The 17,601-nt window shown below is 44.4% G+C and overlaps 1 protein-coding gene across 8 annotated transcripts in view; it reads right to left on the bottom strand.

The window, feature by feature from the left end:
* KIT (KIT proto-oncogene, receptor tyrosine kinase) overlaps window positions 1-14,237 on the bottom strand; it is an 82,478-nt gene extending 68,241 nt beyond the window's left edge. For 4 of the 8 annotated variants that reach the window (XM_054485797.2, XM_054485800.2, XM_054485798.2 and 1 more), the window contains exon 1: window positions 14,060-14,216. In XM_054485797.2, coding sequence (XP_054341772.2) covers window positions 14,060-14,126 — 67 coding nt within the window. In that variant the 5' untranslated portion in view covers window positions 14,127-14,216. Of the gene's footprint in view, window positions 1-14,059 lie in introns of all 8 variants that reach the window. The other 4 variants (XM_054485802.2, XM_054485799.2, XM_054485795.2 and 1 more) reach the window with 2 other exon arrangements.
* Window positions 14,238-17,601: the final 3,364 nt, after the last annotated feature.

The raw sequence follows: 17,601 nt of genomic DNA on the forward strand, positions 1-17,601 counted from the left end.
CAGAGAGGAAATGACTTAAAGGACACATCAACCAATTACAATGTGTAGATCTTGTTTGCTTTCTTTTAAATGTGCATACATTTGCTTATATTTTTATTTATCTTCAATAGGATAATGTGAATGACATTATGTAATTATATTTATTTGGAAGGGTTTGATATTGGCATCATCATTATGTTCAGAAAAGAAGGTCTTTGTAGTTTAGGACTACATACTGAAAATATTTATAGATGAAATTCTATGAAGCTTGAGACATGCTTCCCAATAATGGGAAGATAAAGTGGGTAGAGGCCGTATTGGTAAGTGTTGAAGCTAGATGGTTATATGAGGGTTCATTACACTGTCATATTTGAAATGTTGCCATAAATAAAAATATACATTTTTTTAAAGTTCAGTTCTTTCATATTGAAATAAAATGGCTGCTAACACATTTTCAAACAAGCCAGGGAATACTCTAGAAGTCATATACTCCCTACTGCTTTTTTAACCCTTCCCTAGTCAACTAATAAATGTAAATAGGGTTTACTTAAATGTAGACCCTGAAATTCTCACCCAAAACAATAGGTGCTAACCAGTGATAATTACTGTAGATAAAAGGAATTGTGAAACCTGGAGCAAATATATTTAAGCAGCTAAGTTCATAATTAGTTAAGCAGCCACCTATAGACCTAATGCTGCTAATTTCATTGAAATTGTCAACTGACACCCTGCCAAGCACCTCAAGATTCCTCCTTAATACCTTCAACCAAGGCTATGGTCACTGGGGATGCCTTCCTGCCCATATTCCAAGAGGGTACCACTTTCTATCCCCAGACAGCCTATATCTTGGATTCCTTCTCAAGAACCAGAACAATACCATCTGCAGCAAGAGTCCTACTCCAGTGCCCAAAATTGACAGAGAAGGAACTTTCCCATCCTGAGGAATGCAATGGTGTCAGTTCTCAATTTGAGGCATCCTTCATTTGAAACTGCAGAGCTTATCATTTCATGGAACTGTGAAAGGCCACCCTAAAGCGAAAACGCAAAAAGCCGGATGAAGTCACCCTGTCACCTCTCTGCTGGCACCTCACCCAGGCCAGCTACAGTAACAGAAGCATTGAAACTTGACATGCAGTAGGGCTGATGGTGGCTAAATGGTACCGTGTCAAACGGACCAACAGTTATTACAACAGTTATTATTAAAACCGAAGTCTGTCATATTTTTCCCCCACGGAAAACCTTTATTTTTATATTTAGGTTTGATGAATGAACAGCCATGCAGAAATGTGATTGGACACAAAGGATCTGGCCTAACAGTGATGGACGGAGTGGGGAAACCCAGCAAGGCCGCTCTGAACAATTCCCCTTCCCCCCGGGGATGGGGCAGGACCCCTCGGGAATGAGGGTCTTCCAGGAAGAAGGGAGAAAGTGAACTTGCTAGGTTTTATGACTGGCTTTGGGAGAGAGGAGTTCTAGTTTCTATGACCTGCCTTGGGGAAAAAGAATTCTGGTTTCTGTGACTCACTTTGCGGGAGAAAAGGCAGCAGGAACCAGGAGGGAAGGACAGAGACCTGGCTTCTGAGGCCTTCCAGTCTCCTCTCGGTCAGAGTAGTCTGCATGCCAAGGTGCCATACTTTGGGGTTTAATGAGCCCTGACAGCAGGTCCTTGCAGTTTTCACAGGCAACTTGTGATCCAAGTAATTGGCTTTCAGTCCCCCAATTTCACAGGACTTTATAGCAAAGCCTGGTTGAAATGGCCAAGTGTTAGAAGAACCTCTTTAAAGCTGAAATTCATCAAGTTCTTCAGCTGAGGGCCTAAGAATCCCAGGTGTAAGGTTAGCAAGAGTTAGGAGTTCAGTCATATTTTAAGAAAAACATGAATGAATTTTAAAAAGAGGGGCAGAATCTCCAGTCCTTGGAGAGATACCAAAGAGCATTTAGCCTGGACCCTGAAACATCTCTCTCAGCTGTGAAAGAGCATTCCAAAACATTCCAGAACAAACAGTTCCAAACCTGCAGACTAAAGCACATTAAAGGCTCCAAAGGTCCTGAAAGTGAAGACACCTATCACTAGTCAATCCTCTTTGGTAAATCCTCCATCAAAAACACCTGTTGAATCAAGAGGCCTGCTGCTCTGAAGTTACAGAAACTGGGGCAGGGACATGGTGGGATGGAGCTGGTGCTCAGCCCTCCGGAGGGCAGGACTGGTGGCAGGTAGTGAAAAGCGCCTCACAAAGCTTCCCTGACTCCACTCCTGCCCATCTTCCCCAGCCCCTGAATCTCCTTTTCCTGTTGTTCTAGTTGCCTTCTTTGGCTTTCCTCTTTTTTGAACTGGTACCCTCTGACCCTCTGCATCACCTTTCCTTTCTCTTTCCTCCTTAACTAACCATAATATGGAACTGAAATAAGTCTAAATTAAACTGCTTTCTATGAGAGCCCCTCAAATTACATCTTTCTTTTTTTTTTTTCTTTCTGGACTCCTGGACTTTTCTGTCTCCTGGAGAGAAAAATAATCCACTAAAACATAAGCCCCAAGAGAGGACAAAGACTTTTGCCTGGTATGTTCACTGGTACACCTCCGATGCTTCAATAATTATTTGTGAATAAATCTATGGATTTCTGGTATAAGGGCAGATTAAAGATACAGAAGGGACCAAAAGAATGAAGAATAAAGCTGTAATGTTAAGTACCCCCGCTGTACTGCCAGAGCTGGTGTTCCCAGTGGCCAGTATGGCACAAAGCCACTAGACCCCGTGGGGGACCCACCTCACTTGCAGGCACACACAATGCTCTGGGCCAGACTCTTTGAAAGGCAGTGGTTCTGAAACCAAGATGATCATGTTAAATAATATCCCTTGAAAATGCTGGAATGTAAATTGGGCAACACATTCAGATCTACTAAAAAAACTCACAAACCCTTCTACATATGCTGGTTTATTTTAAAAAAGCAAGGGGAGGGGGGTCCTCTTTTATCAAAGCGATGCTTTTTGGTTCGGCTAAAAATGTATATACTATTTCCCAGCAGCATATATACAGACTATACTAAAATAAGTAAAGAAACATTTAAACATTCCAATTAAGTATTTTCATTAGCTATCCTAACATATTTTAGGTTAAGAATCCTGGCTTGATTTAACAATGACAAAAAATTCTAAAAACCAGTCCTTGTGGTGTTTTATCAGCCAAATAAATATCACCCATTTCTTAAATGTAAAATCTTTCTAAGGTACCTTCTTTCAACATCAGCCATTAAAAAGAAAGTCTGCATTGTGAAAGTTGGGATGGAATTGCATTTAAAATACTTTATAAGCCAAAATTTATATCCTTTGAAAAGTACCTGTACTATCTTTACTTCAGTCTTTCCTAGTAGAATTCTCAAGATCTTTTTAACATAGTCTTGTTTTATTTTTAAGTATGCACTAGCCAAGTAGAATAACAGACAGCCAACGTCTCCTGCCACCTTTCACACTTCTAAAATCTCCAGTAAATATTTTCCCCAGAAGCCAATTGAATCCTGTTCTAGAAATACTTCTTTTCCAATAAAAAGAGACACATTAACTTCCAGAGCTCTTTGTGATAATGCTCTCCTTTGTTCTAACTCTGTCAACTAATTCCTCTGCTTAAGAACCTACATAGGCCATTATATTTAAATTACTGGGAGTGCCGGCCATTGTTTGGAATTTTCTAACACCCTCTGAAATGTTCTAACACCCTCTGAAATGAGTTACGTGGGGTAAACCCAAATGAAGTTGGATATTTTGTCTCACTAAGCAATTTAAAATACAAGGTAAAGGAGAACCATTTCACCTTTTTCATTTTCCCTCTTATCTTTTTTCTACTTGGTCAAGAATGAGGCATTCACTACTGGCAAGTGCTATCAGACACGCCTCTTCCTTAAGTGACAGAGTTCTGCCCACCACAAACAGCCACCTCCTCCTCCCTCTGAAGACTCCCTGGGTTGGGGAGGGCAGCCACCAGTGTGCCCCTAATAGCCTTCTAAAACAGGACTGTGGGGGATCCAGGGAAGAATCTCAAGATGTTCCAAACCACACAGGCCCCTTATCGAGGTTTGCAGGCTTGTTTGTTGCTATCTTTGCTTCAATGAATAAACTGACATAAACAAGGTGTATTATTTTGCTAAATATTTAAAATATGTTAATAAGCATAACTGCCACAATCAGAAGTTGAGCCCACAAAATCTCTAATCTTGGCTAGGAGTGGGGAAGGTCGGTAGGGAGAAGGGAGCAGAATTAGCCTTGGACTTAAAAACAACTCAAAATACATATCCATACTGGATGTGCATTGAACATACAACACAGGTAATACATGCAAAAGTGATATCCATACTTTTCCATTTTTAAAAGTTATTTCTCTGAATAGGCAACTACTTAGCCAGATTACATTTACAAAAATCTCATCACATATAGCACTGCAGGAAAGACTTCAATTATTGAAGAATAAAAATCCAGGTGCCCTAAAAATTATCCCATCTCATCTTCCGCTAGTCTCTACAGACGTTCTGTTGGTGGGAGCAGAGCCTTCCGGCTAACTCTAACATCTTGACCAAAATTCCACCTTGACCACTGACCAAATTCCACCCCACTCTTTTAAGATTTAATTCAGGCCCCTATCTTCCTTTCAATTGGCCATTCAAGAAGTGATGCCTATGTCCTCCAAACCAATGGTAATGAATAGGACTGGAATTGTTAATTTAAATCTTATTACAAATCCTGCAACATTGGTGCCTACCCAGGACCATCTTCCCATAGGTCCTAGGCTCCTTAAAGGCAGGGATCCCATCTTAGACATCATCAATTTCAAAGTGATAGGTATTAATAAAATGTTATCAACCAGTAGCTGCTGAATTGCAATGTCATTTCTACCACCTTCCCCACTGGACCATGGGCTGATCTCAAACATGCCACTGAGCCATGACCACAAAATGACCAGAGGGAAAGGACAGATGGAAAGGGTAGTCAGAGTGCTGGGTAACCAATCCACCCCTGAGTAATCAAGAGAAAAGGACTTTGGGAGCCGTCCTTCATCCTTACAGACTTTCTGCCTACGTGCTGCGTTATAGCACAGCGATTCTTAGGGTAGGGCTAAATGATTGATTATGGATTTCTCTAGACCTTGAGCTTCCTTTTATTTGTCTTATTTTGACACTCAGTTTAAGCTACCACACAGTACAATTTCTTCTGTGTTTAGATACCGCCACACCTAACAGATCAATAACCCATTTTTAGGCTGTGGGTTCTTTACTCGCTGTTATCAAGATAGCCGAAATTGTGACTATAGTAGTGGATTATGTTAGAGTCTATTCAGCATTTATGAGAAATTCTGCCCCACAGCCAAGGCAGTGAGGAAAGAAAAACGGTTGGTTATTTTCCCATTTCTGAATTATTCCCAAACGATTTCAGGCAGGCCCTTAAAGGGCCATCAAACCAACTGAGTTGGGGAGGACCTAAGAACCATTTCAAAATGACAATTACTTGGTTTTCTTCACAGCTCCAGCAAAGGCCCTATAACTGAATAAAGTCTCTGCCAACCCTTCTAATGAAAGAATTTTCCCTTAAAAAAAAAAAAAAAATTGCCAGGTGCAGTGGCTCATGCCTGTAATCCTAGCACTTTGGGAGGCCAAGGCAGGTGGATCACGAGGTCAAGAGATCAAGACCATCCTGGCCAACACGGTGAAACCCCGTCTCCACTAAAAATACAAAAATTAGCTAGGCATGGTGGCGTGCGCCTGTAGTCCCAGCTACTCGGGAGGCTGAGGCAGGAGAATCTCTTGAACCCGGGAGGTGGAGGCTACAGTGAGCCGAGATCACACCACTGCATTCCAGCCTGGCGACAGGGCGAGACTCTGTCTCAAAACAAAACAAAAAACAAAAACAAAAAAATTTTCAATTTCCTTCTGGGGCAATTTAAATGACTCTCATTTTGTTCTACTCTTCACTCACACACTAAAAATATTTGAAGACTGTCATTCACTAAACCTTCCCTCACCTTATCTTCTCCAGGCTTACTAAATCCAATTTCTTTAAGTTGCTTTCAAAGGACCTATTTCCCAAAGCTTTCATCAATTCTATGTCCTCCTCTATACCCAATATGGACATTTTATTCTGAAAAAAACAAAAAACATACCTTAAACGTGGCCTAATGCAGAGAAGAATACAGGATTCTCTTCCTAGTATACACTTCTTTTCATGAAAACTTACTTTTCACCATATGACTGGTTCACAGTTAACACACCATTCTTTATAATCCTCAATGCTACCATAATATTATAGAGCCATGTTTTGTGACTTTGGGGTTTAGTTTTATTTCTTACAGGGACCTGACCCTAAGAATTTCACTGACGTCTTCCCTCCATGTCTGTGAAACTGAGTTTCAAGAAAATGCAGCTCACAAATAATCAATGAACAAACACAGCAGAGTCCAACATCATATTCTCTCCCTCAAATAGGCCACCCCTCCTCTTGGCTTTATTTCCACTAATTCCATAGTATCAACAATACTCCCAGTTACCTACACCCATGATAATTCCAGTTCTCCTTCCCCTCAATCTCATCAGTGCCTGACACACAGAAGGTGCCCATAAATACGCCGAATGAGAGAAGACCTGCACCTTTATCCTCCTCGTGTCTCTTAAGGGTGCTTTCTTTCCAAAGCATGCACCCTAATACCCAGGTCCACTACCCCTTCACTCAGAGATAATCTAAAGAGCCCATCTTCTGCCCAGCTGCCCAACACGTAGCTCGCAGCCATGAGTTTAACCCTCCTAAATAGTCTCCACAAAAAATCTCCCTTAGATACTTATATGCAAATGTTCATTACAGCATTGTTTGCAACCCAAATGTCCATCAAAGGAGGAACAGGTAAACAGAATGTGGTCTATACATACAATGGAATATTTTTCAGTCTTAAAAAGGAAGAAAATTCTGACTTATACTACAATAGGGGCAAACCTTGAGGATGTTATGGTATGTGAAATAAACCAGTCAAAAAACAGACAAATTCAGTATGGTTCTGCATTTGCGAGGTACCTGGAATAGTCAAATTCAGAGACAAAGTAGAATGGTGGTTGCCAGAAGCTGGGGGAAGGAGAGGGGAGCTGCTCTTCAATGGGTATAGAATTTCAGTTTTGCAAGATGAAAGTGTTCAACAGTGTGAATGTACTTAACACTATTGAAATATACATTTAAAGACGATTAAGGTAGTAAATTTCATTTTATGTATGTTTTACTATTAAAAAAAAAACAGGCCAGGTGTGGTGGCTTACACCTGTAACCCCAGCATTTTGGGAGGCTGAGGCTGGGGGATCGCTTGAGCTCATAAGTTCAAGACTATTCTCTACAAAAAATAAAAATAAAAAAATTAGCCGGTGTGGTGGCACATGCCTGGGGGCCCAGCTACTCAGGAGGCTGAGATGAGAGGATCACTTGAGTTCAGGAGGTGGAGGCTGCGGTGAACTATGATCATGCTACTGCACTCCAGCCTGGCAACAGAGCAAGACCCTGTCTCATAAATAAATAAATAAATAAATAAATAATAAAAACACACTCTCCCTTAGTCTTGGTTGCCTACAGCAAGGGAGTGTCCAAGTTTTAAGGCAGGGCTTGTCCTCTCGCTTCGTCAGACTATTGGAACAGGTTGGGGAGTATGTCTAATTGGACAGAATGGTGGAACAGGCAGCCCTGGACTAGTAAGCAAAGCCTGGGGGGCCACTCCTGGGTCAAGTCCACCTTAGCCTTGACTTCAAAGCATTCTTCATAACCTAGACCAAACTCAGCACTAAATACACATTCCCTCCATGCTCCTTGAGGCTAGTAAGAGGAGTCTTACCTTCCCAGCCAATTCCCTACCCCCAGCCATCATACCAATAGAAAGGTTTGATAATCCTGAAGTAAGATCCTAATGCCTTGTTCCATGTACTATAGTTTTTTCCAGCTGAAGCCACAACTACACTGCCCTCTTCCTTTAAGGTTCAGAAATTAATCTCAAATATTATCTCCTATGTGGATGCTTTTACTGATTCCTGATCTCCATTACCTGCCCATCAAGATTTAAGCTCACCTCCTTGAAAATCCTGCCCAGAGCACTTTGCACTTAAGACAATCAAATTCTACTTCAAATCAGGGGCTGTGCTCTTGCCCTGGCCCTCCTCCACCCCCAGCCTGTAATGGAGGACCAAGCCATGGGGATTGATAAGCCTTTGTTAAACTGAATCCAAAATGTTTACTGACCATTTATTATGTTCAAAGCTTAGTGTAAGTGCTGGAGAATAGAAAAGATGTTAAACTAATATTTACTGAAAACTAACCACTGTCTCTAGCCTGGGGAAATGGACAAGTTCAGCTTGGTCCTTGAACTCCTAGGGAAAGCAGTCATGGAAAAGCTCCTTGACTGCTTTCACGGACCCTAGGTGAACTACATGTACTTACTCACCTAGAGAAAATGGCCATTTGCAGACATTCCCCCAACCTAAACTTTTATCAAGAGATTTGTGTCTCTTTTGGTGCAAAGTAACCCAAGAATACAGCTAAACAAAGAGCCAAGCAGATAAACATGCATTACCACTAATTGTGGTATATTAATTAAATGTAACAACTTCATCTTAATACGTTAAAAAAAACCACTCTACATATTCTTTTTACACATTTTCAATTTTTTTCTAAGAGGCAAAGCTGAAAGGGGAACAAAAGAAAATCAGCCTGATGGTGGAGTCCACACACTTCCTCTATGCGGGGCACTATGCTAAACATATTACATGCAGAATCTCATTTAATCCTCGCAGGGGCCCTATGTCATCATCTCCATTTTACAGATGAGGAAATGAAGCTTAAGGAGAGGTTAAGTGTCTTGTTGTCCCAGAGCACACAGCAGGGAAGAGGCAGAACTGGAATAAAAATCCAGGGTGTCAATTTCAGAGCCCAAGCTCGTAATTAACTGATGCCACATGTCCTGAATAATAATTTGGCTTAAACCTTAAATTTTGCAAAAATGTTGAAAACCTGTCAGAAAGGTATGCATGGGAAGATGTCTAACAAAAGTGTGTCATAACCAAAATGTAAGCATGAAAGCTAAAACATAAGATGAATGGGAAAAGTACCAGACACAAATGTTTCTGTTGGAGAATCTTACAAGATATGGTTTTTTTTTTTCCCCCTGGAGAAAAAAGAAGTTCAAGATCTATTCAATCTCTAGGACTAGTGATTTCCTAACTCTTATCAAAAGCTAAATAAAACAAGACCAAAAAAATTAAAGTTTATTTTAAAAACTGTCCGCCAGGCATGGTGGCTCATGCCTGTAATCCTCGCACTTTGGGAGGCTGAGGCAGGTGGATCACCTGAGGTCAGAGGTTCGAGACCAGCCTGGCCAACATGGTGAAACCCCATCTCTACTAAAAGTACAAAAATTAGCTGAGCATGGTGGCGGGTGCCTGTAATCCCAGCTACTCAGGAGGCTGAGGCAGGAGAATCACTTGAACCCAGGAGGTGGAGGTTGCAGTGAGCCGAGATTGCGCCATTGCACTCCAGCCTGGGCAACAGGGCAAGACACTGTCTTTAAAACAAACAAAAAAAATCCCTTTCTAATCTTTAGGGCAATCATCTTAAAAGAGTAGGCATTATTCCCATTTTAGGGACAATAATAGTTCCTGTTTTACAGATGATAATTATGGCTAACACGTATTGAGCCTGTACTATGAGGCACCATTCTAAAAGTTTTACATGTAACAACACATTTACTGGCACAGAGAGGTTAAGTAATCTGCCCAAAGTCACAGAGCTAATAAGTGGCAAAACTAGGACGGACAATGAAAGCTCAAAAAAGGTTAAACAATTTGCTCTAAGGCCACCGAGCTGTCAGTCATGAAGCCATCAGACCAACACAAGGTAGGCCAGACTGTGCTCCTCCCACTTGTCATCTGCCTGGTCCCAGGGGCATATTTGGATTCCTGCACTCTCCAGGGCCCAGTGGGAAATGCCTAAGGGATGGCAGGATAAAGCCCTAGAGCCTAATGCAACCTGAAGAGCACAGGCCTCACCTACAGGGGCCATGAACTTCAATTCTTAAAGAGGAGACAGAAATAGAGATCTTCATTTAAAAAAATCTCTAGATTGTTTAATATCACCTCAATGTTTTCTAAAAAGCATCATGTAGGCCAAAGAAAACATGTCTCCACAGGCTATCAGATTATAACTGCTCTTTACTGATTAAGAGTCTTAGGTTAAAAGATGAGCTGTATGATCATGTCCAAAAAATGTCAGAAACCAGAGCTGCTGGGCCAAGCCGACTCAACTCAATTCCTCTCTAAGACTCAACTCAATTCCTGTCTATGTACAACAAAGATTGACACTGCATTCGCCCTCCAGTCAAACTTTTACCTCCTCTAACTCCTCCCCAGGCCTTCCTCATTCCGGACTTATAGCTGTGGCAATATCTATTCAAGTTACCAAAACTGCACATGAAATTCACATATTTGGATTCCTGCAAATGTCATTTAATCTCAACTTTTAAAAGTTACCGCACATTAATGCAGCAAAAGAAAGCACTTCCCACATCCTAGCCTGCCAACTCTTAAACTAAATTCATTCTGAAGAAAAAGCTGCCACAGCCTTGACCACTACCTTGAAGGGGTCCCCACACTGCAGGCCAGCTCTGAGAATTCCGCTAGAGACACCGAGGTTCATTTCCTCGTGTCCTTCTTTAATCAGCTGGAAGAGACTTGAGGAAATGAGTCAAAACCCTAAGGGTAACTTCGAAGGGCTGTCAACAACAGCAGCAAAATTCATCACCACAACAACATCTGTACATAAATGTGCTCCAAGGGAAGCCCGCAGAATACTTGGCACATTTCTGATGAGAATTTCTTTTGGGAGAAAAAATGGCTTTGGATGGTAGATTGTCGTTATTTCTCACCCTGCTATCCAGGGTAAATAGCCAATGGCATCAGACATTATTGGGGGTGTTCTCTTTCACACCTATGCACAAGACCACTTTTATGTTTTGGAGTGGGAGATGGATTTTTAACTGGCTTGCATCATCATTTTAGAAACAGCTTACCTTCATTTCTGAGGGGCACTAACTGGAATGAGACAGCTAACAACTAAGCCAGCATACCACAGGGTCAAATGCCTACAGCCCTTCCTCCAAGCTAAAATTTAATTAATCCTCCCTCCACAAATACTCCGCTTTCATAAGACACGCAATTCTAAATATTTTTCACCAAAATTGGGAAGGTAGTGACATTGGCCATCCTGCATTCCCAGAACTTCCAACAATCCCTCGCACATAGTAAAAACTCATTAAATATTTTTGAATGAGTCTTACAACAGATTCTGGTGAATCATGTGAATGGATATAGACCTGGGCACATGCAGCCAATCTCATCAGGCTTCACCACTGATGATTTAGGGCTTATCCTTAGCCAGTTTCTCCAGCTGTAAAATGTTAGGGGTAATAATAGTACTACTTCCTAGGCTCATTGAGACTACTAGAAATAGCAGGTAAAGCCCCAAGCAACAGGCCTGGCACACAGTTTCCAACTGAAGAGCAACAACTATGTACACCACACGTCATATGAAATTTAAGGCCCATTAGAAAGCATGCTATAAATGCACAGCATTACATGATTTACAGAGTCATGAGAAAAAAAATGGGGATGAGTGGGGGAAAAAACAGAATAGGGATAAATGAATTATCTGGGATCTCTTATTTCCAGCAGGATAATAATTTAGAGTGCCTTGTGTCCAGCTGCTGAGAATGACTCTAGCCTCACACCTGCAGGAACGAAGCGGGGAAGGTATGATTCACTATTCCTTGCAGGTTCATCCTGTTAGGCACAGGAGCTGTAATACTGGGGGGGGGCGGGTGGCCCTCAAAGGGCAATGCAGAGGAATATATGGGAATTGAAGGGCAGAAAGCATAAGCCACAGCTCCTTGCTTCAGCCAGGGGCAGACCGGTCAGATGCACCCATACTCTATGAGTTCCCTGTGAGCAGGAGAGGCAGAGGAATTTCAAAGAGGCAGACAGGGGCCAGGGGAATAGTTAAAAAGAGTGCTGAGTCTACACTCAGAACATTGGAGGAGAATTCTGGACCCAAAGGATCCTTCATGATGCAGATGCCTCCTTGTACTCTGGAGGACACTGGGTTTCCCAGAATTTAAGCAACCTGCCCTAAGCAACCTGGCCAAGGGCACGCAGCCAAGAAATGGCAGAGAAAAGGAGAACCCAGGGGACAGAGCAAGACTTTGTCGTTACACCACACTGCCCCTCCAGGAGACAGACCTTAAAATTCCCTTTGCCAAAAATCTATTGGGGAGAAGAAAACCATTGATTCTTTTAATTTTTTAAAAGGGAGAAATTCGATGTGGTCTTTCTAGTCTCCTACTAGGGTCTAGTTCACATACCTTAACTGATATTAAAAAGGTCAAGGCACAAAAACATAAAGACCAGATGTGTTGTTTTAAGCTAGGTGATCAAATCCTCCAGGGAATTCGAACACTCCCTTGTGACCGCTGCTGACCCCTCCTGCTGTACAGGGGTCCAGATGCAAGGCCTCTCTGCCCCCCACAGGAAAGCCCTCACAATAGTTACAAGTCCAGGACGCGGCAGACTGCGCCTGGAGACTTTATAGAGAAACTGACCGGTAGTCGACAGTCTCACAACCGTTCATTGCGCCGCTTCCTTTCAAGCGCTTGATTTCAGCTAAGACTCACTTTCTGTCCTTACATCATCAGGGTAACCTTAAAGGTTTGTTTTAAAAAATGACCTGGGAGAGAGCAGGGCTTCAGGGGTGAGCTGGGCGACCTGCACTCGCGCGCACCAGCGACACCTGGAAAAAAGGGAACGGGAGGCAGGAATCTGACCAAGGGGCTCCAGCAGCCTGCAAATCCTTCACTTAAGACCCAGTTCCCGCGCGGATATACCTGGATTTCTGTTATAGCTTTAAGAACTGACTAGGATTTGCAGAAAGTTCCACTCCATCTCCCACCCCACCCCCAGGCAGCCCTGAAGTATAGATGTCCCGGGGGCGGGGAGGCGGGCGGTCTCGAATCTCAAAAATTTCCGAAGAAAACAGGACCTGCGAATACAGGTCGCAGACACCGGGAACTAGGGGCTTCCAGAACCCGCCAGGCAGGCCGGGCACTCTGGCCGGCGTGCTAGGCGGTCGGAGTCAGGGAACGCAGAGTCCCAGCACGCTGTCCCTTGCGTTCTCAGAGTAGGCGGCAAACGCAGCCTCCAGCCGCCCCGGGGAGCGTGGCAGGAATGAAACGGCGCCGCGGCAGAAAGGGGCGAGCACGGGATGTACGAAAGCAAAAAGTCTGCAACCTAGCGGCTGCTTTCCACACGCCCTGCCCAAGTTGTCCCTGTCGCCACCACCTCCAGGCTCGCGGGAGTCCGGCCCCACAACAGCCCCACGCCGCGCACTCCCAGCGCAAAAGCCTAACACGGAGGCGGGGAAACGCCGCAGCCTTCGATTCGTCTCCACGGGTGGCGCCGCGAGCAGAGGCGGCAGCAGGTCGGTCCCCAGCTCTGGGCACAAAGAGCGCCTGCGGTTGGAAGGCAGCAGCCGCAGAGGAGAGAAAGGGCTCTCTAACTTTGCCCTTCGCGCGGCGGAGAACCTGCAGGCAGGTCCTCCTGGGCGCCGGTCACACACACGCAACTTTTAACAAAAGGAAGCTGCGGCCGCGCCTCGCACGGGGAGAGAAGGCGCTCGGTGCAAACCCCTGAGCCCCCAGCCTCCGCCCCCGCGCAACGTCGGCACAAAAGCCACCCCAAACTCGCATGCAGCCTGCAGCCTCGCTCACGCCTAACCCCCTCTTGCTGTCCCCATTCCCGAAGAACCCCGGATTCGCGTCCCCCACCACCAGCAGATGGGGTCTCCTCGCGCAGGTGAGCGAGGCAGGGTGCCGGAGAGTCTGAGGGCCACCTGGAGTCTCCTTGGAGGCTGGAACGCACGGGCACTGAGGGCCCGCAGTCCCCTCTCCGGATGCACCCTGGCGTGTACCACCCTCCCGGGCACAGGCTTCGCCGAGTAGTCGCACGGTCTGGGTGCCAGCCGCGGTGTCCCACCTGTCTGGACGCGAAGCAGTAGGAGCAGAACGCAGAGAAAATCCCAGGCGCCGCGAGCGCCTCTCATCGCGGTGGCTGCGCTGGGATCCGAGCTCTGGTCCACGTTCCAGCTCTCGCCCAAGTGCAGCGAGCGCGGCAAAGCCGAGCCCCCAGAGCCGCGAGCGCCGAGCAGCAGCCCCTCCTCCCAGCGCCCTCCCTCTGCGCGCCGGCCACGCCCCTCCTCGCCTCCCCTCCCTCGCGCCCGCCCGGGTCTCGCTTCTTCCCGGCGGCGTCTGGCCCCTGCTCTTTCGACGTGTTAATGCCGGGGGGCTGTGCCCGCCGGGAGGAGGAGGGCGCGCGCGCCCTCGCTCCCCGCTCTTGACTCCGGAGCCCCTTTCTCTCTCCACCTGTCCACGCCTGGGATGTGGACGGCCCGGCCGAGGCCGTTCCCGGACCAAGGAGGTGCTGCCCGCTCGCTTTGTGAAGCTGGGCACCACGCGCACGTTAGGGCACGGGCCCGCCACCTGCCAGGTGCTCCCCAGACAATAAAGGTCGGCTGCCCGCCCCTCGAGCACGTTCGGGCTGGAGGAGGCTGGACGCCGCTGCTGGTGGAGGTGGCACGGGGACGGGGAGGGGAGTGTTAGGAAATTGAGCCTCGACATTCCCCTCCAGGCCTGTTAGGGGCTCCTGGCACCGCGGTAAAGGCTGAGCCCGGTTTAGCTAATTGTTTCTGCTCAATTTCTCCACCTGCTTCGTAACCTGTACGAACACAGTGGGTTCCTATTGGTCGGCGTGGCCTCCGCCCAAGAAGCCGCTGCCGGGACTTGTGTGGAGACTGGGGCGATGGAGTGGAGAAGGGCGCGTTGCGAAGTTTGCTCTGGGAGCCCAGGTTTTCATACACATTTTCCCCCCTCCCCCCAACGCTGCCAACCCCAGTAATGATTTCTCTGCCTCTGTATCAGACGACAGTTTTAGGGCTAGGGATCCCTGTGTTGCTCTTAGCTGCCCTTGCCGGTCCCAGGAGCAAAATAAAAGTACAATGATTCTCTTAAGCCCGATTTCACTGCCCAGAAACTGCTTTACCCACAGTCTCATGGTGGATCCTTGAACGGAAAGCAACAACAGTATCTGTATAGGGGTTAATAGTTCTTCCCCACAGCGACTCTTCTTTTCATGCTCACGATAACAGCTTTGTGAGGAGGGTAGAGCAGGTATGTTTATTATTGTAGTGAGGGAAGACCCAGGGCTTGAACCCTTATTGGAAGAGCGACTCCAAGAAAGATGAGCTTTCCCTATGCATTCTGATAAATTAATAAGACATCCCTCCTGACAGCTTAAGAATGGAAAAATAAATGGCAGATGCCCATCAGAAAAAGGGATAGAACAGATACACCTAGACTCTTCTCTGAAGTATCATCCAAAATTTATAGTTGCCCAGCTGCCCCACTTCATTTAATATTGAAAGCTCTCCTGTTGTTTAATAGTGTGAGGACCCAGGTTGATGTAAGAAAAATGATTTTTAAAGCTAATCACTTAAAAATTATCAGTACTAGAGGGTGATCAAATGATCAATGTGTATAATTGCTTCTCTTTAAATGTAAGTATTTATTCACTCAGCAAGCATTTATTTAGTGTCTGCTGTGAAGCAAGGAGGAGCTAGGTACCAGGAGTACTATTATTAATAGACAGATATGCAGATGTGGCCCCTGCCCTCACAGTCCTTATAATCAAGTATGGGGACCTACATCCCAATCTCCCAGCAAAAGGTTCGAGTCATGGGGCTGTAGGAGAACTGAAATACAGAAGGTCTCTGTGCTCTGGGCCATCAGATCTCATGTTTTTCTTAGGATGACAGATAAAAGATACCACTCAAAGCAATCATAAGTTTCTGGGATCTTGATTTATTTCTAAAATTCATTTTGTATTGAGAAAAAATCACTATGAGTTAAAATATCAACATTATGCCTGAGAGAGAAAATTTACAATTTTCTTCTTCAATCAGCTGATATTGGAGAGGATAACATCTTCAAAAGAGTGGGTGAAAAGAGACCATATTGCAATTTAATTCTAGGCGAGGAACTTCTATCAGGAAAAAAAAACTGAATAAGGAGTTATACCATGTTGGACTGTCATTCCTGTTTTTCATTCAGCAAATATCTTTTGAGCACCTAGGTAGGCATAAGACCTACATAAATGAGTAAGACAAAGTCTCTGTCTAGGGGAATTCACAGTCCAGCAGGGAAAATAGGTACTCAAATAAGAAACTATAATATCTGCTAACAGAGCTTATGTTCAGCCAGTACACACCAATTTGGCCTTATTGGTTGACACAATATTGAAATCCTTCTGTACTGATTACAAAAAAAACCGTACCCTAAAATATCTCCCAGCCCAACCTTGAGACACGCTAAATCTCCTTAGATCCAGGAATTAAAATTTTAATGCTGGCCACAACAGAGAGCCTCCAGTACTTGTACCTTTAGAGTTGTTAGCTGTTTTTAATAATACCCACTGCCTGTTACATAAAGAAAGGAAGCATATATATAAGGCACTATGAGTGGACATATGTGCTGTAATATATAAGGAACTATATTATAGATCAGCAGTGTCCAATGGAACATTGGCAATGATGGAAATGTTTTATATCTCAGGTAGGATGTATGGATTAATTCTATACTGTATTTTGTGATAGTCCTGGGCATGTTCAGGGATTGTGCTTTATGTATTTCATTGTTTTCATAATTCTTTTAGCAAGGACTCTCGATTGCAACTTATAGAAGCAGCTTAAATTAAGCAAGCAAACAAAGAAGCCTAAATGTATTGGCTCTTATAACCAGAAAGTCCAGGGATGATAGTGTTTCAGACTTTCCTAGATCCAAGGACTCAAAGTTATCAGGACTTGAAGGGCGAGTGTGTGTGGATGCATGTGTGCACAAGTGCACGTACACTTTCCTCCACCTTTATCCTCAACAATACTTTCCTGTGTTGTTTTGCCATCCTTGTATACACTCAGGGCAACTCTAGGCTTACAGCTCACTAGTACCAACGGAAGTAGAGTTTTCCTGCCCCCATAAACTTCTCCTATAAAAGTTTATGGGAGAAACTGAGTCTCACTGACCTGGCTTAAGTCATGTGCCCATTGGGAAGGAGCCAGAGGGATGGAGTATGCTGATTGGCCATGTCTGAGTCATGTGCCCACCCCTGAAGCCGGGGTCAGGGATCCACTTCACACCAGTGGCCTGAGATGGGGAAGGGTGCATCCCCAAAGAAAAATTGATGCACCATCAACAGAAGAAAGAGTAATAATGCCACAAAAATACAACTAACACAGCTAAAATCTCGAACTTGAAAATATTTTATTATATTTCTGACTGTAAAAGTAAAGATGCTTATTGTAGAAAATTTGGAAAATACCAAAAATTATAAAAAACAAAAAAGGCACTCAAGATACAATCACTGAAGAGTTTGTTTTAATATGTTCCTTTCTTTTTTCTCTATTTATGTGTGAGGTTTTTTCCCTTTACATAATTTAAGATCTTAGTATATTTTCAGTTTTCTATCCC

The sequence above is a fragment of the Pongo pygmaeus genome, chromosome 3, assembly GCF_028885625.2.
Source record: "Pongo pygmaeus isolate AG05252 chromosome 3, NHGRI_mPonPyg2-v2.0_pri, whole genome shotgun sequence".
NCBI lineage: Eukaryota > Metazoa > Chordata > Mammalia > Primates > Hominidae > Pongo > Pongo pygmaeus.